The sequence below is a fragment of the Aquarana catesbeiana genome, linkage group LG01 (genome assembly GCF_042186555.1).
Source record: "Aquarana catesbeiana isolate 2022-GZ linkage group LG01, ASM4218655v1, whole genome shotgun sequence".
NCBI classification, from domain to species: domain Eukaryota; kingdom Metazoa; phylum Chordata; class Amphibia; order Anura; family Ranidae; genus Aquarana; species Aquarana catesbeiana.
The window spans coordinates 737,250,551-737,272,306 of NC_133324.1; the positions used below are offsets into that span (position 1 = coordinate 737,250,551).

At 42.0% G+C, this 21,756-nt stretch overlaps 1 protein-coding gene across 1 annotated transcript in view; it reads right to left on the reverse strand.

Annotated features, from left to right (window-relative positions):
• LRBA (LPS responsive beige-like anchor protein) overlaps positions 1 to 21,756 on the reverse strand; it is a 1,038,582-nt gene that overhangs the window by 620,674 nt on the left and 396,152 nt on the right. The window contains exons 34-35 of the mRNA XM_073604899.1: positions 20,259 to 20,323; positions 10,415 to 10,523 (exon numbers count right to left, since the gene is read on the reverse strand). Of these exons, the coding sequence (XP_073461000.1) occupies positions 10,415 to 10,523; positions 20,259 to 20,323 (174 nt within the window). The remainder of the gene's footprint in view (positions 1 to 10,414; positions 10,524 to 20,258; positions 20,324 to 21,756) is intronic.

Genomic DNA, 21,756 nt, shown 5'->3' on the forward strand with positions numbered 1-21,756 from the left:
CCTTAAAAAAGGAGCTAGAGGAGCGAGGCTCTTTTTACATAATTTTAACAAGGTACATGTCACATGTTGGCAACGTAACATGCTCATATGACCTGTGTGCACATCTCCTAAAAAAAAAAAATACATAAAGATGAACCAGCTTAAAAAAAAATTAGTCATGAGTTACGTACTTCCACTAAGATTATAGGTGCGCCCTTACAACACATGCGACTGCATGTACATTGCTTAACATTTACTAAGATTTTCGGCACGCAATGTAAAAACTCATGTGAAGGGGCGCAAGACCCGCTTGCGCATGCGCAATGCTTACATGGATCTCACACAGTTCTAAACGTACTTGCAGACGCAGCAGGTTATCTCAGAAAAAGTTACATTCTCCTTCTATTTTGAGCATGTCTGTTACTTGGGCAGTTGTTGATCTGTCTCCCATCACCCCATAAAATTGGCCTCTCCATCTCCTGTTAACTGTATGCCGACCTGCCGCCATAGTTTTACTGAGGCAGAATGGCACGGCTGGGCGTAATGACGTTACCTTAAGTCACTTTGCCTTTTGGCCACTAGGAGCACCCACTGTGTGTGCCCGGAGCCAATGCGAGTGCCCAGCAACTGCTCGTGACAGAGCGAGAACCTGGATCTGTGTGTGTAAACACACAAATCACGGTTCTTTCAGGGGAGAGGAGACAGATCATGTGTTCATACCAAGTATGAACACCAATCTCTCTCTTCCCCTAGTCAGTCCCACCCCCCACAGTTAGACACCTAGGGAACACAGTTAACCCCTTCACTGCCCCCTAGTGTTAACCCCTTCCCTGCCAGTGACATTTATACAGTAATCAATGCATATTTATAGCACTGATCGCTGCATAATTGTCAATGGTCCCAAAAATGTGTCAAAAGTTTATTGGCCGCAATATCGCAGTCCCGATAAAAAAAAAAAAAAAAAAAAAAAATCACAGATCGCCGCCATTACTAGTAAAAAAAAAAAAAAATAATAAAAATGCCATAAAGCTATCCTCTATTTTGTAAAAGCTATAACTTTTGCGCAAACCAGTCAATATACGCTTATTTCAATTTTTTTTTTTTTACCAAAAATATGTAGAAGAATACACATCGGCCTAAACTGAGCAAAAAATTTGTTTTTGAAAAAAAAAGAGGGATATTTATTATAGCAAAAAGTCAAAAAAATTGTCACTCTTGTTTATAGCACAAAAAAAAAAAAAAAAAAAAAACGCAGAGGTGATCAAATACCACCAAAAGAAAGCTATATTTGCAGGGAAAAAAGGGCGTCAATTTTGTTTGGGTGCAGCAAGGGCACGACCGTGCAATTGTCAAAGCGACAGTGCTGTAATGCAAAAAATGGCCTAGTCATTGAGCAGCCAAATCTTCCGGGGCTGAAGTGGTTAATATTGAATTGGAGATGCCGTGCGCCATGTCCATATAGGCGTACAGATTGCATTCTCTCGTGCGATGAGACTGATAAAGTAAATTGGTGGGTTCGAGCGCAGTCACTGAAGCACGATGTCGTAAATATGGAAATGTGCATTGCGCTTCGCTGTGCGCCTTTACTGACGGTGCACTGCTTTAGTAAATCAACCCCAAAACATTGCAACTAAATCATCATCCCCCCAGCCAAGGAATTTGCATTTTTCCCAAAGAGGTCAGCAATAACAGCCCATCTCTTTCTGACAAAGGTAAGTTAATGCAAAAATTCTTATCTCTAAGTGCATTCTGAAGTGAAAATAAGTAACCAAAATTTTACAGCCACCATTGCTGGCTCATTTGTTGTTTAAAGGTAACAGCTCTTGTTATTCTGATCATGGCTTGCGCACCTAATGGATCAATTATGCAGCCAGTTTGAAAGTCTGAACTAATGCCATGTGAAATGAACAAAAGTAAGGCGCTACTATGTGCTCAATAACGAATCATAAATTTGCCCTTGCAGAAAAAAGGAAAGATACAACAAATACATAAAATACATATAACTGTGAAGTTCCATTAAATCACAACAAAAAGAATCTTAAAAAAGTTCCAGTCACCGTGATGAAAGTGCACTAATCATCAATTCCTTCTTATAGTGCTCCACCAATCGTGTGTATAAAATGCACACTTACCAACCATCTATATAAAACCCGCCTTTAGATAATTATCAGCTCATGCTTCTCTAATACCCTGGGACCAGTAGATCTCAAAGGTAGAGAGGGGTTACCAACCCTGATAAATTTCTCTTATAGAAGTACCACAGAAAACATCCTGAGAGAGTGATAAAAAGTGATAAACTACTGCCATGCATGTTGTTTTTGGTCGGTGTATTAAAATACGTAGTAACCAAGATAAAGATGACAGTGCCAGAGCCTACACTTTTAAAAACCAAGCTAGCAATGACTGCTTTCATATAGAACTATCCAGACAATTTCTTAATTAGACCCCAGAAAAGCAAGTATCCATCATAGCATAGTCATATAATAAGGCATACTTATGTCAATCACATGCATAGGACTCTTATCACAGCAGAAAGGGTTGAAATCACCACCTTATTCTTTTCCCTACTACCTTTGCCTTGACCCTGTTCCTTCAAAGCCTTTGTAGTCCCTCTGATCATTATCTAGTACTCATGTTCTTCCACTGTGTAGAAAGAGGATTTGTACTCACACCTGGCCAAACTCCTAATAACTTCTGACCCCAAACTATTACATTCATCATTGAAACTACCATCTGTTAACCATGTTGCTAGTTCACAATCCATCCAGGTTTATTTTTTTTTGTTTTTTGTTTTTTTTTACTTGGTCATTTGTGGTGAATGGCTCTTACATTACAATAGGAGGGGAGAATCAATCATCTTTTATAACTTTGGCCTGTGTCCATTTGACCATTCCTCCCCCGAATTCACGTATTCCTTATCAGTCCCTAATTGGGGCAGGGAAGGATACCTCATTTGATCATCTCACTATAAATTTAGTAAAGCTTATGGGGGAAGTCATAGACAGAGGATCAGTCAGTCAGAGCAATTGTTCCTGCTGGAGTAATTTTTTCTGAGTAATCAGCAATTGAATACAGCCGTTTAACTATAGCAGCAAAAAAATACCACAAAGGACTCTGCTCCACTCTGGATCGACCATAAACCACCACTTGGTAAAGCATCTTACAAGTCTGCTTCCTATCCCCTCTATCCTTGATTTTTGCCCCCTCTACTATGCCTTCTCATGCTAGCATCCTCCGCTTTCAAATTCTCACTTTTCCCCTCTGCTCCACCCCAAAATTTGAACACATCACCCTCACTCCTACCCTCTCCCTACTACTGCTCTCATCACCTCCTGCTAATACTTAACCCAACTGCTGACCCAAACACCAGGACAGGAAAGTATGTGCACTCATAAACATCCCAGTCCCATCTTGCTTTCCTCACCCTCCTTCTCCTAACCTATATCTCCCCTAATCCTGGTCATCCACTATCTTTCCCTCACACCTGGCACCCTCCTTCCTCCAGAATTAGCCACAATCTTCTGAGTCCCCTGCTCCCAAAAACCACCCCTTATGTGCCCTCTGGAATGCCTGCTCTGTCTGTAACAAGCTCACTTCTGTCCATGACCTTTTGGTCTCCCGCTCTCTTAACCTGGCTTCAATCATCAGACTGCCTCACACGCGGCCCTCTCCCATGGAGGCTTCCACTGGACTCACCCAGACCCAGTGGATGGAAACTAGGTGGAGTTGGTTTGCTTCTATCCCCACTGAGCACCTTTCAAGTCCTTCCTACCCACCATTCTCTATCCTCTTTTGAGACACACTGTATTTGTCTGTTTTCTCCCATTTCTCTAAGAACAAAACCAAAACAAACAAAAAACAAAAAGACACCCTTCCCTATCTGCACTCAAACCATATTTCAATTATTACTCAGACCCCTCCTTCATATTATAACCAGATGGTACATGTATAATTATTTCTCTCCAAGATTCTCTCTCATTATTTATTTTCCATATCATCATTGATATACTCAACTGATTGCTCAGTCAGATTGGAGACTAACCACCAATGCAAGACTTTCACAAATTTTTTAGGACACCTCCTATGTTTATATGTCAGTTCCTCTCATCCTAAATAAAGATTAATTGCTTTGATCCATTGATCTATCATTGGATAATAGCTTGAAATCCATTTTTTGTAATATAAGTTTACGAGTCATGTACAGTCAGGTCCATAAATATTGGGACATCGACACAATTCTAATATTTTTGGTTCTCTACACCACCACAATGGATTTGAAATGAAACGAACAAGATGTGCTTTGACTGCAGACTTTCAGCTTTAATTTGAGGGTATTTACATCCAAATCTGGTGAACAGTGTAGGGATTACAACAGTTTGTATATGTGCCTCCCACTTTTTAAGGGACCAAAAGTAATGGGACAGATTAACAATCATCCAAACTTTCACTTTTTAATACTTGGTTGCAAATCCTTTGCAGCCAATTACAGCCTGAAGTCTGGAACGCATAGACATCACCAGACACTGGGTTTCATCCCTGATGATGCTCTGCCAGGCCTCTACTGCAACTGTCTTCAGTTCCTGCTTGTTCTTGTGGCATTTTCCTTTCAGTTTTGTCTTCAGCAAGTGAAATGCATGCTCAATCGGATTCAGGTCAGGTGATTGACTTGGCCATTGCATAACATTCCACTTCTTTCCCTTAAAAAACTCTTTTGTTGCTTTCGAAGTATGCTTTGAGTCATTGTCCATCTGCACTGTGAAGCGCCGTCCAATGAGTTCAGAAGCATTTTGCTCAATATGAGCAGATAATATTGCCCGAAACACTTCAGAATTCATCCTGCTGCTTTTGTCAGTAGTCACATCATCAATAAATACAAGAGAACCGATTCCATTGGCAGACATACATGCCCACGCCATGACATTACCACCACCATGCTTCACTGATGAGGTGGTATGCTTTGGATCATGAGCAGTTCCTTTCTTTCTCCATACTCTTCTCTTCCCATCACTCTGGTACAAGTTGATCTTGGTCTCATCTGTCCATAAGATGTTGTTCCAGAACTGTGAAGGCTTTTTAGATGTTGTTTGGCAAACTCTAAACTGGCCCTCCTGTTTTTGAGGCTCACCAATGGTTTACATCTTGTGGTGAACCCTCTGTATTCACTCTGGTGAAGTCTTCTCTTGATTGTTGACTTTGACACACATACACCTAACTCCTGGAGAGTGTTCTTGATCTGGCCAACTGTTGTGAAGGGTGTTTTCTTCACCAGGGAAAGAATTCTTCGGTCATCCACCACAGTTGTTTTCCGTGGTCTTCCGGGTCTTTTGGTGTTGCTGAGCTTACTGGTGCGTTCTTTCTTTTTAAGGATGTTCCAAACAGTTGATTTGGCCACACAATGTTTTTGCTGTCTCTCTGATGGGTTTGTTTTGTTTTTTCAGCCTAATGATGGCTTTCTTCACTGATGGTGACAGTTCTTTGGATCTCATATTGAGAGTTGACAGCAACAGATTCCAAATGCAAATAGCACACTTGAAATTAACTCTGGACCTTTTATCTGCTCATTGTAAATGGGATAATGAGGGAATAACACACACCTGGCCATGGAACAGCTGAGCAGCCAATTGTCCCATTACTTTTGGTCCCTTAAAAATTGGGAGGCACATATACAAACTGTTGTAATTCCTATACTGTTCACCTGATTTGGATGTAAATACCCTCAAATTAAAGCTTAAAATCTGCAGTTAAAGCACATCTTGTTTGTTTCATTTCAAATCCATTGTGGTGGTGTATAGAGCCAAAAAGATTAGAATTGTGTCGATGTCCCAATATTTATGGACCTGACTGTACATAGTTTTCAACCACATCACATGCACTTCAACTGGGAGAATATCTTCCGGTATAATCCCTAGCAATGCTATTTTTGGGTCAGGCTGAACATAAGGAATTTAAAGTATCAAATACAGACTTTCTACCTTCTGAAATACCCACTATCATTCTTGGTGATTTTAACATCACCACTAAAGTTAACAGCCCAGCTACATCCCAACTTTTCAACTTAACCTCGTCCTTTGAGTAGAGGACTGAGTCATTGTGTTAGATCACTGCAATGGTAATCAAATCCAGTAAGCGAGCTGGCAACTCCAAATCTGTATAGAAGATTTATTCGTTACATAAAGAGTATACAAAAAGGCTTAACCAATGACACTGCATGATTACCACTCTGATGGTAATACCCTTGATCTTATTTTCTCCCATCTTTGCACACCCTGCAACCTCACCAACACCCCCTTTCCTCTCTCTGGCCACAACCTCATGACTTTAACAACTTCCTTGCCTCCAACCACCTGTCCCTCTAAGCAGAAAACAATTACCTGCAGAAACTTTTGCCACTTTAATCCTTCCCATTTCTACTCTGCAATTGACCACCTCCATAACAAAATCTCACCCGTCTTGCCCTGACCATGTCTGTCTACAACAGTTCACTTTCATTCACACTGGATTCTCTTGCTCCTCTCACTACACAAAGTAGCAGGCCCCAACCATTACAACATTGGCAGAATGACGACATCAGAAATCTTAAGAAACAAAGCCGCGCACTGAAGTTAATGTGGCGTAAAACCAATCCCAGCGTGCATTCACCCAATCTAAATATGCCTTCTTAAAATACAAATCCTCACTCCATGCTGCCAAACAAGCCTACTTTGTCACGCTCATTAATACTCAGTCCCCATCATCTCTTCTCTACTTTTAACTCTCTACTTTCTCCATCATCTCTACCCAGTAACTTGATCACTGCTCACAAGATTGCCAATCACTTCAAAAACAAGATTGGGGCCATCGCCACTGCACAGACATCTATCCCACTTAACATATCCTGTACAAAAACCACTCTCAACACTTTCCTCTTTTGACCTCGCTACTACCGCAAGAGGTCGCTAAAGTTTACTCAGGAGCCTGCCTTACTGCCTGTCCCCTGGTTTCCGTTCCCTCACAACTACTACGGTGATCCTCTTCTTCTATCCTATGCTCCCTCACATCTTCAATCTCTCCCTCTCTACTGGCACCTTCCCCTCCCCTCTAAAACATGCACTGATTACCCCCATACTTAAAAAGCCCTCACTGGACCCCACCAGCCTGAACAACGTAAGACCTGTCTCCTTGCTTCCGTTTGCATCAAAACTTTTAGAAAACTTAGTCTACAACCGTCTGAGCTCCTACGTCACTGACAACCACCTTCTTGACCCCTTACAGTTGAGCTTTCGCTTACTACACACTCGCTAATACTAGACCTCTCTCCAGCCTTTGATACTGTTGACATGCCACTCCTCCTCAAAAAACTCTACTCTTGGCCTTCCAAGACTCTGCCCTCTACTAGTTCTCCTACCTATCACAGTGTTCCTTCGGTGTTACCTATAACACCGTTTCCTTCTCTCCACTTTCTCTTTCTGTAGGGGTAACCCAAGGTTTTGTTCTCTGACCCCTCCTCTTCTCCATTTACACCTCCTCCCTTGGTCAATTAATAAACTCCCATGGCTACCAGTACCATCTCTATGCTGACGACACAAATCTTTCTCTCTACTCCTTACCTCACTTCAGTCTCCTTTCGCATTACTAACTTATTAACTGACATAACAACATGGATTAACAACTTCCACAAACTCAATCTTTTTAAAACTGAGCTCATAAGTTTTCCTCCGGCCCGTGCCCCACCCCCCTCACCTCCACATCAAGATTAATAATAAAACCATCAGTCTCTCCCCTCATGCCAGGGTGCTAGGTGTAAACCTGGACTCTGACCTGTCCTTTTAGCCTTAAATCCAATTGCTGTCCAAATCTTGCAGACTTCACCTCCGTAACATCTCCAAAATTAGACCCCTTTTTAATTGTTGAAAACACTAAGCAACTTATTCGCTTCCTTGTTATCTCTCGCCTTAACTATTGTAACACCCTCCTCATTGGCCTACCTCTCTGCAAGCTATTCCCTCTTTAGTCTATCATGAATGCAGCTGCCAGACACATCCACCTTACCAACCTATCGGTGTCCACCTCTCCTTTCTGCCAATCTCTCCACTGACTTCCCATTGCCCAACAAATAAAACACCAACAATAACATACAAAGCCATCTACATCACCAATCTTCTCTCCAAATATCACCCAAACTGTCCTCTTCGCTTCTCCCAAGACCTCCTTCTCGTCAACTCATCTCCTCTTTCCATGCTCATCCCCAGGACTTCTCCAGCACCACTCCCATCCTCTGGAACTCACTACCCCAATCTGTCGGTTATCTCCTAGTCAGTCCACTTTTAGGCAATCCCTGAAAATTCATCTCTTTAGGGAGGCCTATCCTGCCTTCAGCTAACAACCAAATCTTCTACTTCACTCATCAGTTCATCCTTAGATTGTAAGCTTGCAGTAGCAGGGCCCTCCTAACCCTCTTTTAATGAATTGTATTGTTGCTCTATTGTCTATCTTTATATTGTAAAGTGCTGCGCTAACTGTTGGCGCTATATAAATCCTATATAATTCCTCACAAAATAAAAAATAGTGTCAAGGACCAATGTATCTTTTTGAACAAGGTGCTTTTGGAACGTCCAGTTGAAGCTACGTAACAATGACGTTGCGAAACGCGTCGACGTAACCACGGTGTGCAGACGCCTACTCAGCCATCTCCCCCACCCGAATGGGAGACGGGGATATTCTAACAGGAGCCACTGTATCGCTCCAGAGGAACCGCAATTACTAGCCTACATGGTACGAACTACAGCGGCAGCCTAAACTTCTAAAGAGTGGGATTGCCATATACCACGTTCCCGTGAGATACAGCGAGATATAGCAAGCCAAAGACGGCATCTTACATACAGGCGGAGGAACCATGGTGAAGTAGAGTTGCTATGGAAACCTAGGAGACGCCGTCCGATCTTCATACTCCAAGAGGCGGTAACGTAACCAATTAGTCTCTGGTTTCATCCCTGCATCGCTATTAGTGTGGTTGTGCCTAGACAAATACATACCTCGGGACAATATGCTGTGATGGTAAAGCATTTACCAATTTAAATGACTGCTTCTGAAACAGAACTATTAAGCTTTACCGGGAAACTTCCAGCAAGTCTGGGATACCTTGTGATTAGATACCTTGTGACCAGAACCTAGCGGTGATCGCAACTACTTCCTATGGCCTTAATTGTCCTCTAATACCCCATAGAGATTCCTCATATGTCTCAATGACTTTTACTGCAGGAATGGATTCCCCCTTTTTTTTGATATGCTTTGAACATTTGCATGTTATTTACCAATTTTTGTCAATTTATTTAGCTCATTCCCTTTGCCACCTACAGCAGCTGATGACATACTTAATGGGGTCCAATTAGAGAGGTTTTTGAACCACCCTTTTTTCCTCCCCCCGGGGGACCACGCATGCACAATGCTCCTTGTATATTAGAGATTGGTTTCTTATATTTTTGTACTTGGCAGTTTGCCATAGGAGGCTTGTGCATCCGTGGGAATTTAGGCGCCTGCACTTTATCTGTTATATGTGTATATGTTTGTTACTGTTTGTTATTTTTGTGTGTTTTTGGCCAACGAGCACGTCATGTGTAACTAGCACTTGATGGGCATGTACATACGTGAACGGTGGATCTTTTCTATTTGTATATTTGCTGGTTTAATTATTGCCAAATTTTATATGCTACCTTAATAAACTTTATTTTTAACAACCTTTTTTCCCATCATTGCCCACTATATCCATAGTAACTGTCTTTGGGCTTAGGAGAGTCACTTCCTTGTGTATCTCCTCTGTTCCCCCCTTTTTTTCTAAGCATGGTTTTGGAACTTCCAGTAACCTTTAGAAAAATGGAGTCCAATTATACCTACATAAAACCTTTTTCAACTAATACAACCTCATCCCTTGCATTTTGTTATTACTTCGGTTGTTGATTTTTGCTATGAATGACAAACAAATGTTGAGGTCTTGTCACACCTCACTGCTTCATTACTGTCTGTTACCACCAAATATAAAAGTTCAAGACATTTGTAAATGTCATCACATTTCATGAAGACAAATGTACTCAAGACTCATCTGCCGATAGTCCATAACCCCACTTCTTCATCTTCACGGTTAGTTCAATGTACAAATCTAGCAACAACCAATATTTCTGGTTCATTGCTATAGTTATGCAAAAAAAACTCTGGACATTCAAATTCAAAGCCAGCAAGTTAAATGATTTTAGTCACATATTGTAGACTGCTACAATAAAATATATTGTTAGTACTCCGTGGTAAAAAACCTGAGTGTGTTTGCTAGATAGGAGCAAAGAATTGAACTGGTGTTTAGCGAAAAGATAAGAAACACTTAAGATTTTAGAAAGAATAATAAAAGAGTTGAATAGAAAGAAGAAGCATTTCACAGTATTAAATGTAAACACTAAGTTAAACTTACCTCAAACTCTGCATGCCTGTGTATTTCTTCTGCTCGCTGTCTACTCAGGATAAATTCGGCTTCATTTGCTACCCTTACCAGGTGATCTTTCATAGTTTGGCTCAGCAGTCTAGGCAAAAATAGTTTAAATTAAAAACATGGTATATACTGCAGGCAATGCCCTTATATACATTGTTCACCTTGCTTATATTTTTAAGCACTTTAACAAATACCAATTCTTGTTGGGTTCAAGGTAATTTCATACTGTATCTTTTCTCACTTTTATTGCCAATGCCTTAGCCAAAAAACCCTATGCAGGTTCAGTCAAGTGCTTCAATATTTTGAAGGGACTGCATAATTGGTACATAATAACCTTTTGTCGGTAAATAAAAAAATAGGAGTTCGAGGAAGAGTACATTACAGTGTGCTAGCCAATGTATTGACTAGTGAAGATTTATCAGTTATATGCAAGAAAAGGATTTTACAGGAAGGTCAAAAATACGAATTTCTTTTTTTTACTGTACAGAACACAGGCTTCTTTAAATCTTGACCATAGCACACTCCTAACAAGTACAATTGAGGGTTGGTCAACACAGCAAAAAATGGCACATCACAAACGCGTGAAGAGAGGACCAGCAGGATCCAAAGACTGGATAGAGGCAGTGGCAGAAAGGTAAATTCACACTGCACAAACCACATCTAAACAATGCAGAGTTGCCTCTTTGGGGTGCTTAGGAGCAGGGCACAAAGATGGTAGGACAATGTCCCAATTAGACCCCATTCACACTGGGGTAGTGCCGCCGTTAGCGGTAAAGTGCCGCTAATTTTAGCGGCACTTTACCGCTGTTATAGCAGCGCGTTTCGGGTACTAGCGGGGCACTTTAAACCCCCGCTAGCGGCCGAGGAAATTCTTAATAGCGCCCGTGTTGCCGCGCTGCCAAAGCACTTTGCAGGCACTTCGGCAGCGCTGACCATTCATTTCAATGGGCAGGGGTGGTGGAGGAGTGGTGTATACAGACTTTTTTTCCCGTCCTGCAAGCGCACCGCCCCAGTGTGAAAGCACTCAGCTTTCAAACTGGGGTGGATTTAGAGGCGCTTTTCAGGTGCTATTTTTAGCACTAAAATGCCTGAACAAGCACCCCAGTGTGAAAGGGGTCTTAAAGCCGCATTAAACCCAAAAACAAAAAAAGTAATATATTACAGCTTACAAATCAATAAATTAGATCTTTGCATTACTTTTTTTTTTTTTTTTTACCTGGTGAGCCACCCAGTAACCCACTTCCTATTTTAGGGTGACTTATCTACCTATGGAGAAGAAACAGAGCCACAATTGGAAAGTGGCATTGTTAAAAAAGGGTGGCATTACATGGACTAGTAGATTTAGACAGACTTTACATAACTAACTAATTAAAGACCAACTCAAGCGAAAACATCTTACGATGTTAAAGAGTTTTTGTTTAGTTTTTTCATTTTAGAAAGAAGCTTTTAATGAAATAAAATATGACCATGGTAAGCTCCCCTGCAAGCGTTCAATGGTTTGACTCAACTCTAAGTTCCACTTTTTCTGCACTGCTTAGTCTGTTAAAGGAAGTTGAAAGAGCAAGATTAAAAAAAAAAAAAAAAAAAGGGAGGGGGGGGGGGAATAGTCACTGGGGGACTCCGAATTTAATCATAGCATGGTTAAAGCGGAGTTCCACCCAGAAATGGAACTTTCGCTGATTGGAATCCTCCCCCTCTCCGGTGCCACATTTTGCACCTTTCAGGGGGGAGGGGGAAGCAGATACCTGTCAAATCCAGGTATCTGGTCCCACTATGTCCAGCCCCTCTCCCCCCCGCTGTCTTCTGGGAGACCCACAGGTCCCAGAAAACACCAGGGACCATTCAGACCCATTTCCCTTAGTAAGGATGTCGGTGCCTACACCTGGAGCAGAGGGACGGGTCGGCTTCGGGTGGGGACATCACAGGCTTCCTGGACAGGTTAGTGTCCTTATATTAAAAGTCAGCAGCCGCAGTATTTGTAGCTGTAGGCTAAGTTTTTTTTCACCCAGGTGGAACTCCGCTTTAATGCTAATGTGACTGCTTAATGTCAGTCTTAATTTTGGGAAAAAAAACAGCTTATGTAGGAAGGTGGTGTGGGACCCCAAAACCACATAATCGTTATGAAGATCAATGAAGGGTTCCATACAGGATAAGGTTGCCAAGCTCTGAAATCCACCTTGCAAGTAGTGTCAGCCAAGGGAATACCTCAAATGGGCTCAAATGGAGGCTTCTCCAGAGCCAACAGGACCAAACTGAGATCCCAGGTAAACAAAACAGCAGGAGCAGTTATGTGAGCCACCCCTTGAACAAAGGGCAGTGATCTATAAAAAAAAGGGATATGTAGAGACTTGACCCTTCAGGGTGCTCAAGGACAAGTGCTGCTTGTGCCCAGGTTGAAGAAAAAACAAGATACATCCCATGCAGTGTTGTCTAGGACAAAACTTCCACGTCTCGCAGCCTTCCATGTGTGGTTACAGACCTTGCAAGTGGTCAATTTCCTAGCCTCAAGCACAATAAAACAACAATCATAAAGAACCCAATCTTTCAGGAATTGGGTTTCAACAGCCAAGCCTTTAAAGCCAGTGACTGTGAAGCAGGATGGTAAACCAGTCCTTAGGACAGCAGGTCTGGTTGATCTACTTGTCCCCATGGAGCCTCTCCCAGGAGTTGAAGGGTGTCTAATTACCAAGTCCTTCTGGACCAATTTGGTGCCACCAAGATCACCAGAATGCTCTTCATGCGGATCTTGTTAAGTAGCTGAGGAAGATTCTGTAACAAGGGGAAGGCATACATCAGTTGAAACCAATCCCATGGGATCACCAGGGCATCCACTGCAAAGGCGTTTGCATCCCTGATCCTGGCCACAAACCTGTTAAGCTTGGATTATGCCTTTCAGCCCAAGCTACAATTGGTATCACTTCTCAAAGGGCAGCGCAACTTTTGGTGCTGCCCTGATGATGTATGCCATAAAGCCATTTAGACAGAGGTCCAACGACCCAAGTGCAAATCTTTGGAAAAAACCCTTTGCAACCTCATTATGGCCCTGTGTAGAGTGTCTGCTGGCCAGCCCGTGTCCAATTTTCCTTCTGTCTGAATTTTTGCCATTAGGATGAAGGGATCCCCTGTGGGGTACTCGCAACCTTAGTCAGAGCAAAGATTATTACCAGAGTGTCCCTCGACTGAGGATACAGGATAACCTGGAGAAGGCTGATGCATAGACCAGAGCCACAAACTGAAGCAGAGTGGCAGCTGGAGCTGTGGCTTGGCTGTTTTCAGCAGAGCAATATACTCAAGATAGCACCCAGAGCCAACAGAAGGACTGTGTACCTCCTAAAGAGGGCAGGACTATGCACATAAAATGGGCCATTACACCACTCGGAAAGTGGAGCACACAATGCCATGGCTACAACAGACCATTTAGTGGTACACAGCAGGCCATGCGGCAGCAAAATATATAAGTGTCTGCTTGCGGCCTAAAATGTTCTCATCGCCAACCCACACTGCCCAAGACAGGGACCTGTTTACCAGGGACTACCTATACGAGGGAAGGGGCAAAGCCCCAGAAACACCACACCAGGGAACAGGCACGTTTCCAGGGGAAAGACCACCAGGAGAACCACCCTATTTTGCCTGCTTCAGGCTATACCCTCTCCTCCATTGAGAGGGTCTACAGGAACTAGAACTACAAGGATTTGGATCACCACTGTCCTGAACCTGTAAAGGAGGGGTGTTAAACTCAATTTCATTGCGGGCCGCATCAGCATTATGGTTGCAGGTACTCAACCAGTACCCCCCCCCTCCAACCCAGCTGAACATTGAATAGGTGCGGCCAAGCTGCATCAACAGTGGAAGGATCCTAAAAGGGCAATAAATACTGGACGTGTTTTATGTGCAGAGTTCAGGGATGCCTTGTGTTTGACACGTGCTGTAGAGCACTCTGCAACTGACTAGACCTCGATATACTATAGTACATAGGGTGAGCACCTTAGAGTCCAGTGTTGAAAGGCAGCGTTACAGGCCAGCTAGTTTCCATTTCTAGAAATTTCATGTAGCAGGGTCCAGGTACAGTTCTCAAAGCACTGCCAAGGGGCAACTGATCCAAAAGCTGCCTCACCAATGCTGATGCAGCCAGGTAGAGCAGGGTTTCACTGTAAGAAGAACCAAATCTTTACTCTTCCAGTCATTTTAGAAAAACAGGCCAGAAACCTGCTCTTAATAAAAATATCACTCAAGTCCATCACCTAAGGACACTAGCAAATGCCTGAGGATTTCTGGGAGCAAGGGGGTTTATGTGAGCTTGTCCTGATAACTTTGTATTTCCTCACCTGCAATTGGCAGCATATAACCAATGGTAAAAATTTCAACTAGCCCATGTTTTGTACTGTACGATTACGAAAACCTATTTGCCCTCACAAGGGTTCTTGATAAAGTTCCGGCACTCCTTGGGGAGTCAATGCCTACCACTAGTCACACAGACACAGTAGGTACAGGGCAGAAGCGTATAACAACCTTAAACATTTTATGTGAAGTTCTACAATTCTAATGCATCATAGTAGTTATAACATCAGTTAAATAAAAATGAGGGTTGTATCGGTCCATTAGAGAAAAAAAAAAGTTCCCCACAATTTTTGTACACCATACTTTTGTTATCCCCTTAAATTTTCCATTCTTATAAAAATAATCCATTTTGCACTCCGGATTTTTACCAGTTTTTAGATTTCTTGGGGATGTCAGACAAAAAGAAACATTGACTTTACCAATAGTACCACTAGTTTTAAGTGAACTGTGAAAAACAATGTTGAGGGGGATTACATAAAATTTGAGAGTGCAAAATCTGGTGCAGCTCTGCTTAAAAACCAATCATATTCGAGGTTTTATTGTCAAAGCTTAATTGAACAAGCTGAAGTTAGAAACAGATTGGCTATCAAGCACAGCCGCACCAGATTGTGAGTGCTCCGGTTTTAGTAAATCTCCCCCTGTGTGTGTCTGATTATCAAATTTGAGAGTTCCCAATTCTCCATCTTGAACAAAGGCTGGCAACCTTGCTGAGGATATTGAATCCAGCCTGTTCTATTGGCTTTTAGAATACCTGAACAGTGGCTGTATCGGCTCTTTCAATTCTTCGCTCAAAGGATGGGGGGCAGAAAGTTGCTGACAGGGCCACTTATGAAGTGAAAGTAGATCAATTCATGTGTCAACCATTCGGCTTTTAATTTATAATCTACTTGCCCTCATTTGCTTTTGTCAAAGAAATAAAAACAATAATAAGCTAAAAGGACACAGAAAGTAGGTTATGTATGAGTTGCAAAAAATTATGTATATATTACAGCTTTTACACCAATTATAATTATGTAGACATGTTCTACTGAAGGCTATTTTTAAAGGCACAGTCTGTGATATCTATGCAAATGAAACAATCAATGTCCAAAAAGAATGCAGTCTCCCTACAAATAGGGTCAACAGAGAACACCCCACATAACAGGAAATAAAAAAAACAGTACAGACCTAGGCAGTGTAACTGAACACTCTTGTTACTGGTTAGGTGACCTCTGTTATAAAGGTTTATAGAAAATGCCTCTAATCAGGCACCTGAAGCTAGTATGAAATAAAAGGCTTATGCATTTGTCTTTCGAGCCAAAATGTGAAACTTAATAAGAAGGCAGGATTACTTGATCTAGGCTTGTGCTTTAATGCCACACAAATGTGTTAAAAAAAGTTGAAGAATTAACTAAACACACATACACCAATTTCAACATTTTAAATTAAACCTTTATGACAAATATTACAGCCTTTAAAAAATGCCCAAGGTTACTGATCATATTTATCACCACCTTTTGCTGATTTTTACTGTTGTAAGCAGACTACCATTTTGGCATCTACTATACGAAGCAATCGCTTTTCTGTTTTATTTCACATGCATTTACAGTATCTCACAAAAGAGTACAACCCTCAGATTTTTGTAAATATTTTATTACATCTTTTCATGTGACAACATAGAAGAAATTACACTTTGCTACAATGTAAAGTAGTGAGTGTACAGCTTGTATAACAGTGTGTAAATCTGCTGTCCCCTCAAAATAACTCAGACAGCCATTAACCACTTAAGCTCCAGACCATTTGGCTGCCCAAAGACCAGAGCACTTTTTGCGATTCGGCACTGCGTCGCTTTAACTGACAATTGCGTGAAACAAAATTGACGTCCTTTTTTCCCCACAAATAGAGCTTTCTTTTGGTGGTATTTGATCACCTCTACGGTTTTTATTTTTTGCGGTATAAACAAAAAAAAAAGCTACAATTTTGAAAAAAAATGCATTATTTTATTACTTATATTATTGCTATAATAAATATCCCCAAAATATATATATAAAAACATTTTTTCCTCAGTTTAGGCCGATACGTATTCTTCTACATAAATTTGTGTTTAAAAAAAAAAAAATCGCAATAAGCATTTGATTGGTTTGCGCAAAAGTTATAGCGTCTACAAAATAGGGGATAGTTTTCTGGCATTTTTATTAATAATTTTTTTGTTTACTAGTAATGGCGACGATCAGCGATTTTTATCGTGACTGCGACATTATGGCGGACAGATCGGACACTTTTGGCGCGATTTTGGGACCATTCACATTTATACAGTGATCAGTGCAATTAAAAATGCATTGATTACTGTGTAAATGTTACTGGCAGTAAAGGTGTTAACCACTAGGGGGCAGTGAAGGGGTTAAGTGTGTCCTAGGGAGTGATCCTAACTGTGGGGGGGCGTGGCTATGTGTGACATGATACTGATCATCGTTCCCGATTACATGGAGCTGTGATCAGTGTCCTGTCACTAGGCAGAACAGGGAAATGCTTGTTTACATAAGCATTTCCCCATTCTTCCTCTCCGTGAGACGATCGCGGGTATCCCCGCGGACATCGGGTTCGCGCAACCCGCGATCACGCTCACGGAGGTCACGGCGGGCGCGCCTGCAAACCGCTTTTTAAAGGGCAACATACAGGTACGTTAATCTGCCTGTACGTGCCCTTCTGCCGACATATCGGCGTGAGATGGTCGGCAAGCGGTTAATGTCCAAACCGCTGGCAACGAATGTGAATACACCCCTAAGTGAAGATGTTCAATATGGGCCCAATTAGCCATTTTCCCTCCCCGGTGTCATGTGACTTGTTTGTGTTACAAGGTCTCAAGAGTGAATGGGGAGCAGGTGTGTTAAATTTGGTGTTATCACTCTCTCATGCTGGTCACTGGAAGTTCAACATGGCACCTCATGGCTACATAAAGATGGCCTAGACCAGGGATATGCAATTAGCGGACTTCCAGCTGTTGCAGAACTACAAGTTCCATGAGGCACAGCAAGACTCTGACAAAGGCATGACACCCAGAGGCAGAGGTACTGAGTTTTGCAACAGCTGGAGGTCCGCTAATTGCATATCCCAGGCCTGGGTATAAGAAGATTGCCAAGCCCCTGAAACTGAGCTGCAACAGGGTGGCCAAGACCATACAGAGGTGTAACAGGACAGGTTCCACTTAGAACAGGCCTCGCCATGGTCGAACTAAAGTTGAGCGTACACACTCAGCGTCATATCCAGAAGCTGTCTTTGGGAAATAGACGTATGAGTGATGCCAGTATTGCTGCAGAGGTTGAAGGGGTAGATGGGCAGCCTGTCAGTGCTCAGACCATACGCAGCACACTGCATCAAATTGGTCTGCATGGCTGTGGTCCCAGAAGGAAGCCTCTTCTAAAGATGATACACAAGAAAGCCTGCAAAGTTTGCTGAAGACAAGCAGACTAAGGACATGGATTACTGGAACCATGTCCTGTGTTCTGATGAGAGCAAGATAAACTTATTTGGTTCAGATGGTATCAAGAGTCTGTGGCAGCAACCAGGTGAGGAGTACAAAGAGAAGTGTGTCTTGCCTACAGTCAAGCATGGTGGTGGGAGTGTCATGGTCTGGGGCTGCATGAGTGCTGCCGTCACTGGGGAGCTACAGTTCATTGAGGGAACCATGAATGCCAACATGTACTGTGACATACTGAAGCAGAGCATGATTCCCCTCCCATCGGAGACTGGGCTACAGGGTAGTATTCCAACATGATACCGACCACAAACACACCTCCAAGATGACCACTGCCTTGATATAGAAGACGAGGGTTAAAATTGATTGACTGGCCAAGCATGTCTCCAGACCTAAACCCTATTGAGCATCTGTGGGGCATCCTCAAAATGGAAGGTGGAGGAGCGCAAGATCTCTAACAACCACCAGCTCCGTGATGTCCTCATGGAGGCGTGGAAGAGGACTCCAGTGGCAACCTGTAAAGCTCTGGTGAACTCCATGCCCAAGAGGGTTAAGTGCTGGAATATAATGGTGGCCACACAAAATCTTGACACTTTGGGCCCGTTTGGACATTTTCACTTAGGGGTGTACTCACTTTTGTTGCCAGCAGTTTAGCCATTAATGGCTGTGTGTTGAGTTATACAAGCTGTACACTTACTACTTTACATTGTAGCAAAGTGTAATTTCTTCAGTGTTGTCACATGAAAAGATAGAATAACTCATTTACAAAAATATGAGGGGTGTACTCACTTTTGTGAGATACTGTATGTATAATTTGCTACATTTGCAAGCAAATCAAGATGTTTAGCAAATGTTACAGTTAAATAAATTGTGAAAAACTATTAAGCATTTGTATTTATTTTTAAACATTTACAATTTAACCATTTAAAGTGGGGATCCACCCAAAAAAAAAAAAAAAATACATGAAAAATTATAAAAAAAAAAAATAAAAAAAAAAAATTGGATATTTTTTTTTTTTTTTTTACTTACCTCTAAATGCCTGTTGCTAGGTGGTCCCTCGTAGTCTGCCTCTTCCAGTGCCTGGGCTGGTGACATCACTTCCCCCTCGGCACCGGAAGGGCTCAGCTCTGCTCCCTCCCTCCTGTCAATCATCTGGGACCCATTACAGGTCCCAGGTGATTGAGCGGCCAATCACGGCGCGCAGCGCCGCTCGCGCATGCGCAGTGGGTGCCAGGCTGTGAAGCCACAGCCCGGCACCCATAGTTGCAATGCCGGCGCCACTTAACGGAGGGGGAGACGAGCGGGGCTTCGATCCCCCGCATCGCTGGACCCTGGGACAGGTAAGTGTCCAATTTAAAGTCAGCAGCTGCAGTATTTGTAGCTGCTGACTTTTAATTTTTTTTTTTTTTACTGGACCTCGGGTGGAACTCCTCTTTAAGGTGACAGCTAGCCCCTCTGACTCCACCAACATAGATATATTAACCCTTCATACTTAGGCTAGAGCCAAAACAAATATATCATTATAGGCTCAACATTGGTGAATGGAATCAATCGTCTCTTTCAGACACTATTGCATCTTTGATTAACCAAGCAGTCCTTACACAAATTATGAAATTCAGCTTTGTATTCCATCCACTAAGCTATATCACTTGTTTTGTGTGCAGTAATTCAGCAATGAGATTTTCTTTAGCTCCTATTGCTGAAAATAAAAATCCTTACTGTATGGCAAATAATGCATGTGTTATGGCTCAGTGAAGACAGTTTATGTTGGATACTTTTACACTCCTTTCATGATGTAAAAAGACAAAGTATTATTTTTCTTTTTACTGAGTTCATGCACATGCAACGTTCTTTGTGGATTAATGCTGGAAACCTCCAGCCCTAAAGAGTTTTAGCTTACTACACACAAGTGGGAAGACTGCTCTTCACTGGACCTGAATACAAATTGACCCCTGCTTTTCCAATGTTTTCCAGCAAGAAAAAACATAACACAACACACTTAATAATTAACGCAGTTTAAATTTTTTTATTTACCTTCCTTCATTAACTAGTTCAATAAAAGCAAGGCCAGCATTCTTCTGGATAGAATTTTGCCATTCCTGTAAAATAAAATAGACACTGGTCACATTTTCTATTCCTATTTGCAAAGTATATGTCTTACATTTTAAGTCAATACTGAAAACAGTGTATGAACAGCGATTTGGAAAATGTTTCCTTAAGTGCCACTATCACATTGACCACACTTCCACAATGGAACACAGGTACTTATTGACAAAATGCGATTTATCCACTAGACCATTTGTAAGCAACGTTTTAGGAATGATCAGATTGCAAGGTTTGCTAAGAGGGATTTAGGGCTTTTTTTCAGTCGGAAACGGCAGAACTCCATTCTGCCGCATCCCTACCCTTTCCGACCTGTCACTGTAAACACAGAAGCAGCTCAGACATGCTGCGAAGCCACCAGTCTCACATCTCCCCCTGAAGACTTATCCCTGGAACTCTCAGGTGAGTGATGAGAGTGCTTTATACAGTGTGTGTGTGTGTGTACTGGGAGGCTGGGCAGAGAGCTATGTTATGTGGGGAAAGGTGTGTGTGAAATAGCTCTGTGCTGGGCGTTGGGAGAGTGTTGTGAACTTTAGAGGGGGTTGGGGTAATGTTTGTGTTGCCTTATGAGTTTATGTGATATCTCCATTAATAGCGGTAAAATATTGTAATTAGGAATATATATCATTTAGCTTGTATCTATGCAGGCCAGAAGATAGTATCTTCACACATCTGTGAGAAGACCAGACAAGACGGGGCCCAGGCTTTTGTGTACAAACAATGGGATTCAAACCTCATTGTGGTACACAAACTCACTTCAAAGGATCCCATGCTGGGATATGCAATGAAGGGAGGCCCACCCCGGAATCAACCCGTAATCCCGGGAAAATTCAAGTCAATCTATGGCTCACAAGGATTAGCATTAAAGGGGGCCGACTTAGGCAAAGAATAGGGAAGCTAACCAATCAGAAGTCACGCTATGCCGACCAATGAGGCATCAGCCTGTATTGATATACACAGACTAGCTGGGAGGAAACGCGCACTTTATGGGAAAGCAGACATCAGAATGGAACTAAAGGATAATTATGGAAATGGTCTGTTTTACTTGTAAATGAATATATTTGTAGATTAATGTTTTAAGGAATATACTCTCTATTCCTCCGTGTAATTCTTGTGTTTTAACCTACTATTTCCTCCTTTGGTGTAAGACTATAGATAGATGTTTGTGTATTAGATAGATGCTTTCAACTACTTCCTAATAAATGTTATTATATTAGAACTTTCACTCTTGGTCAAAGAACTCTCATTTAAACCACATCATATCTTTGAAATATTAAATCTTAAAAATAATAAAACGGGTAACATTTGTTTAGACACTAGCCTGTGTTACCCACTCCAGCATCCTTGTGATATGTACTCTTGATTTCTGCACCCTGTTTGATATGTACTCCTGAGCACTGCACAATACACACCCCTGAGCCTTGTGTGA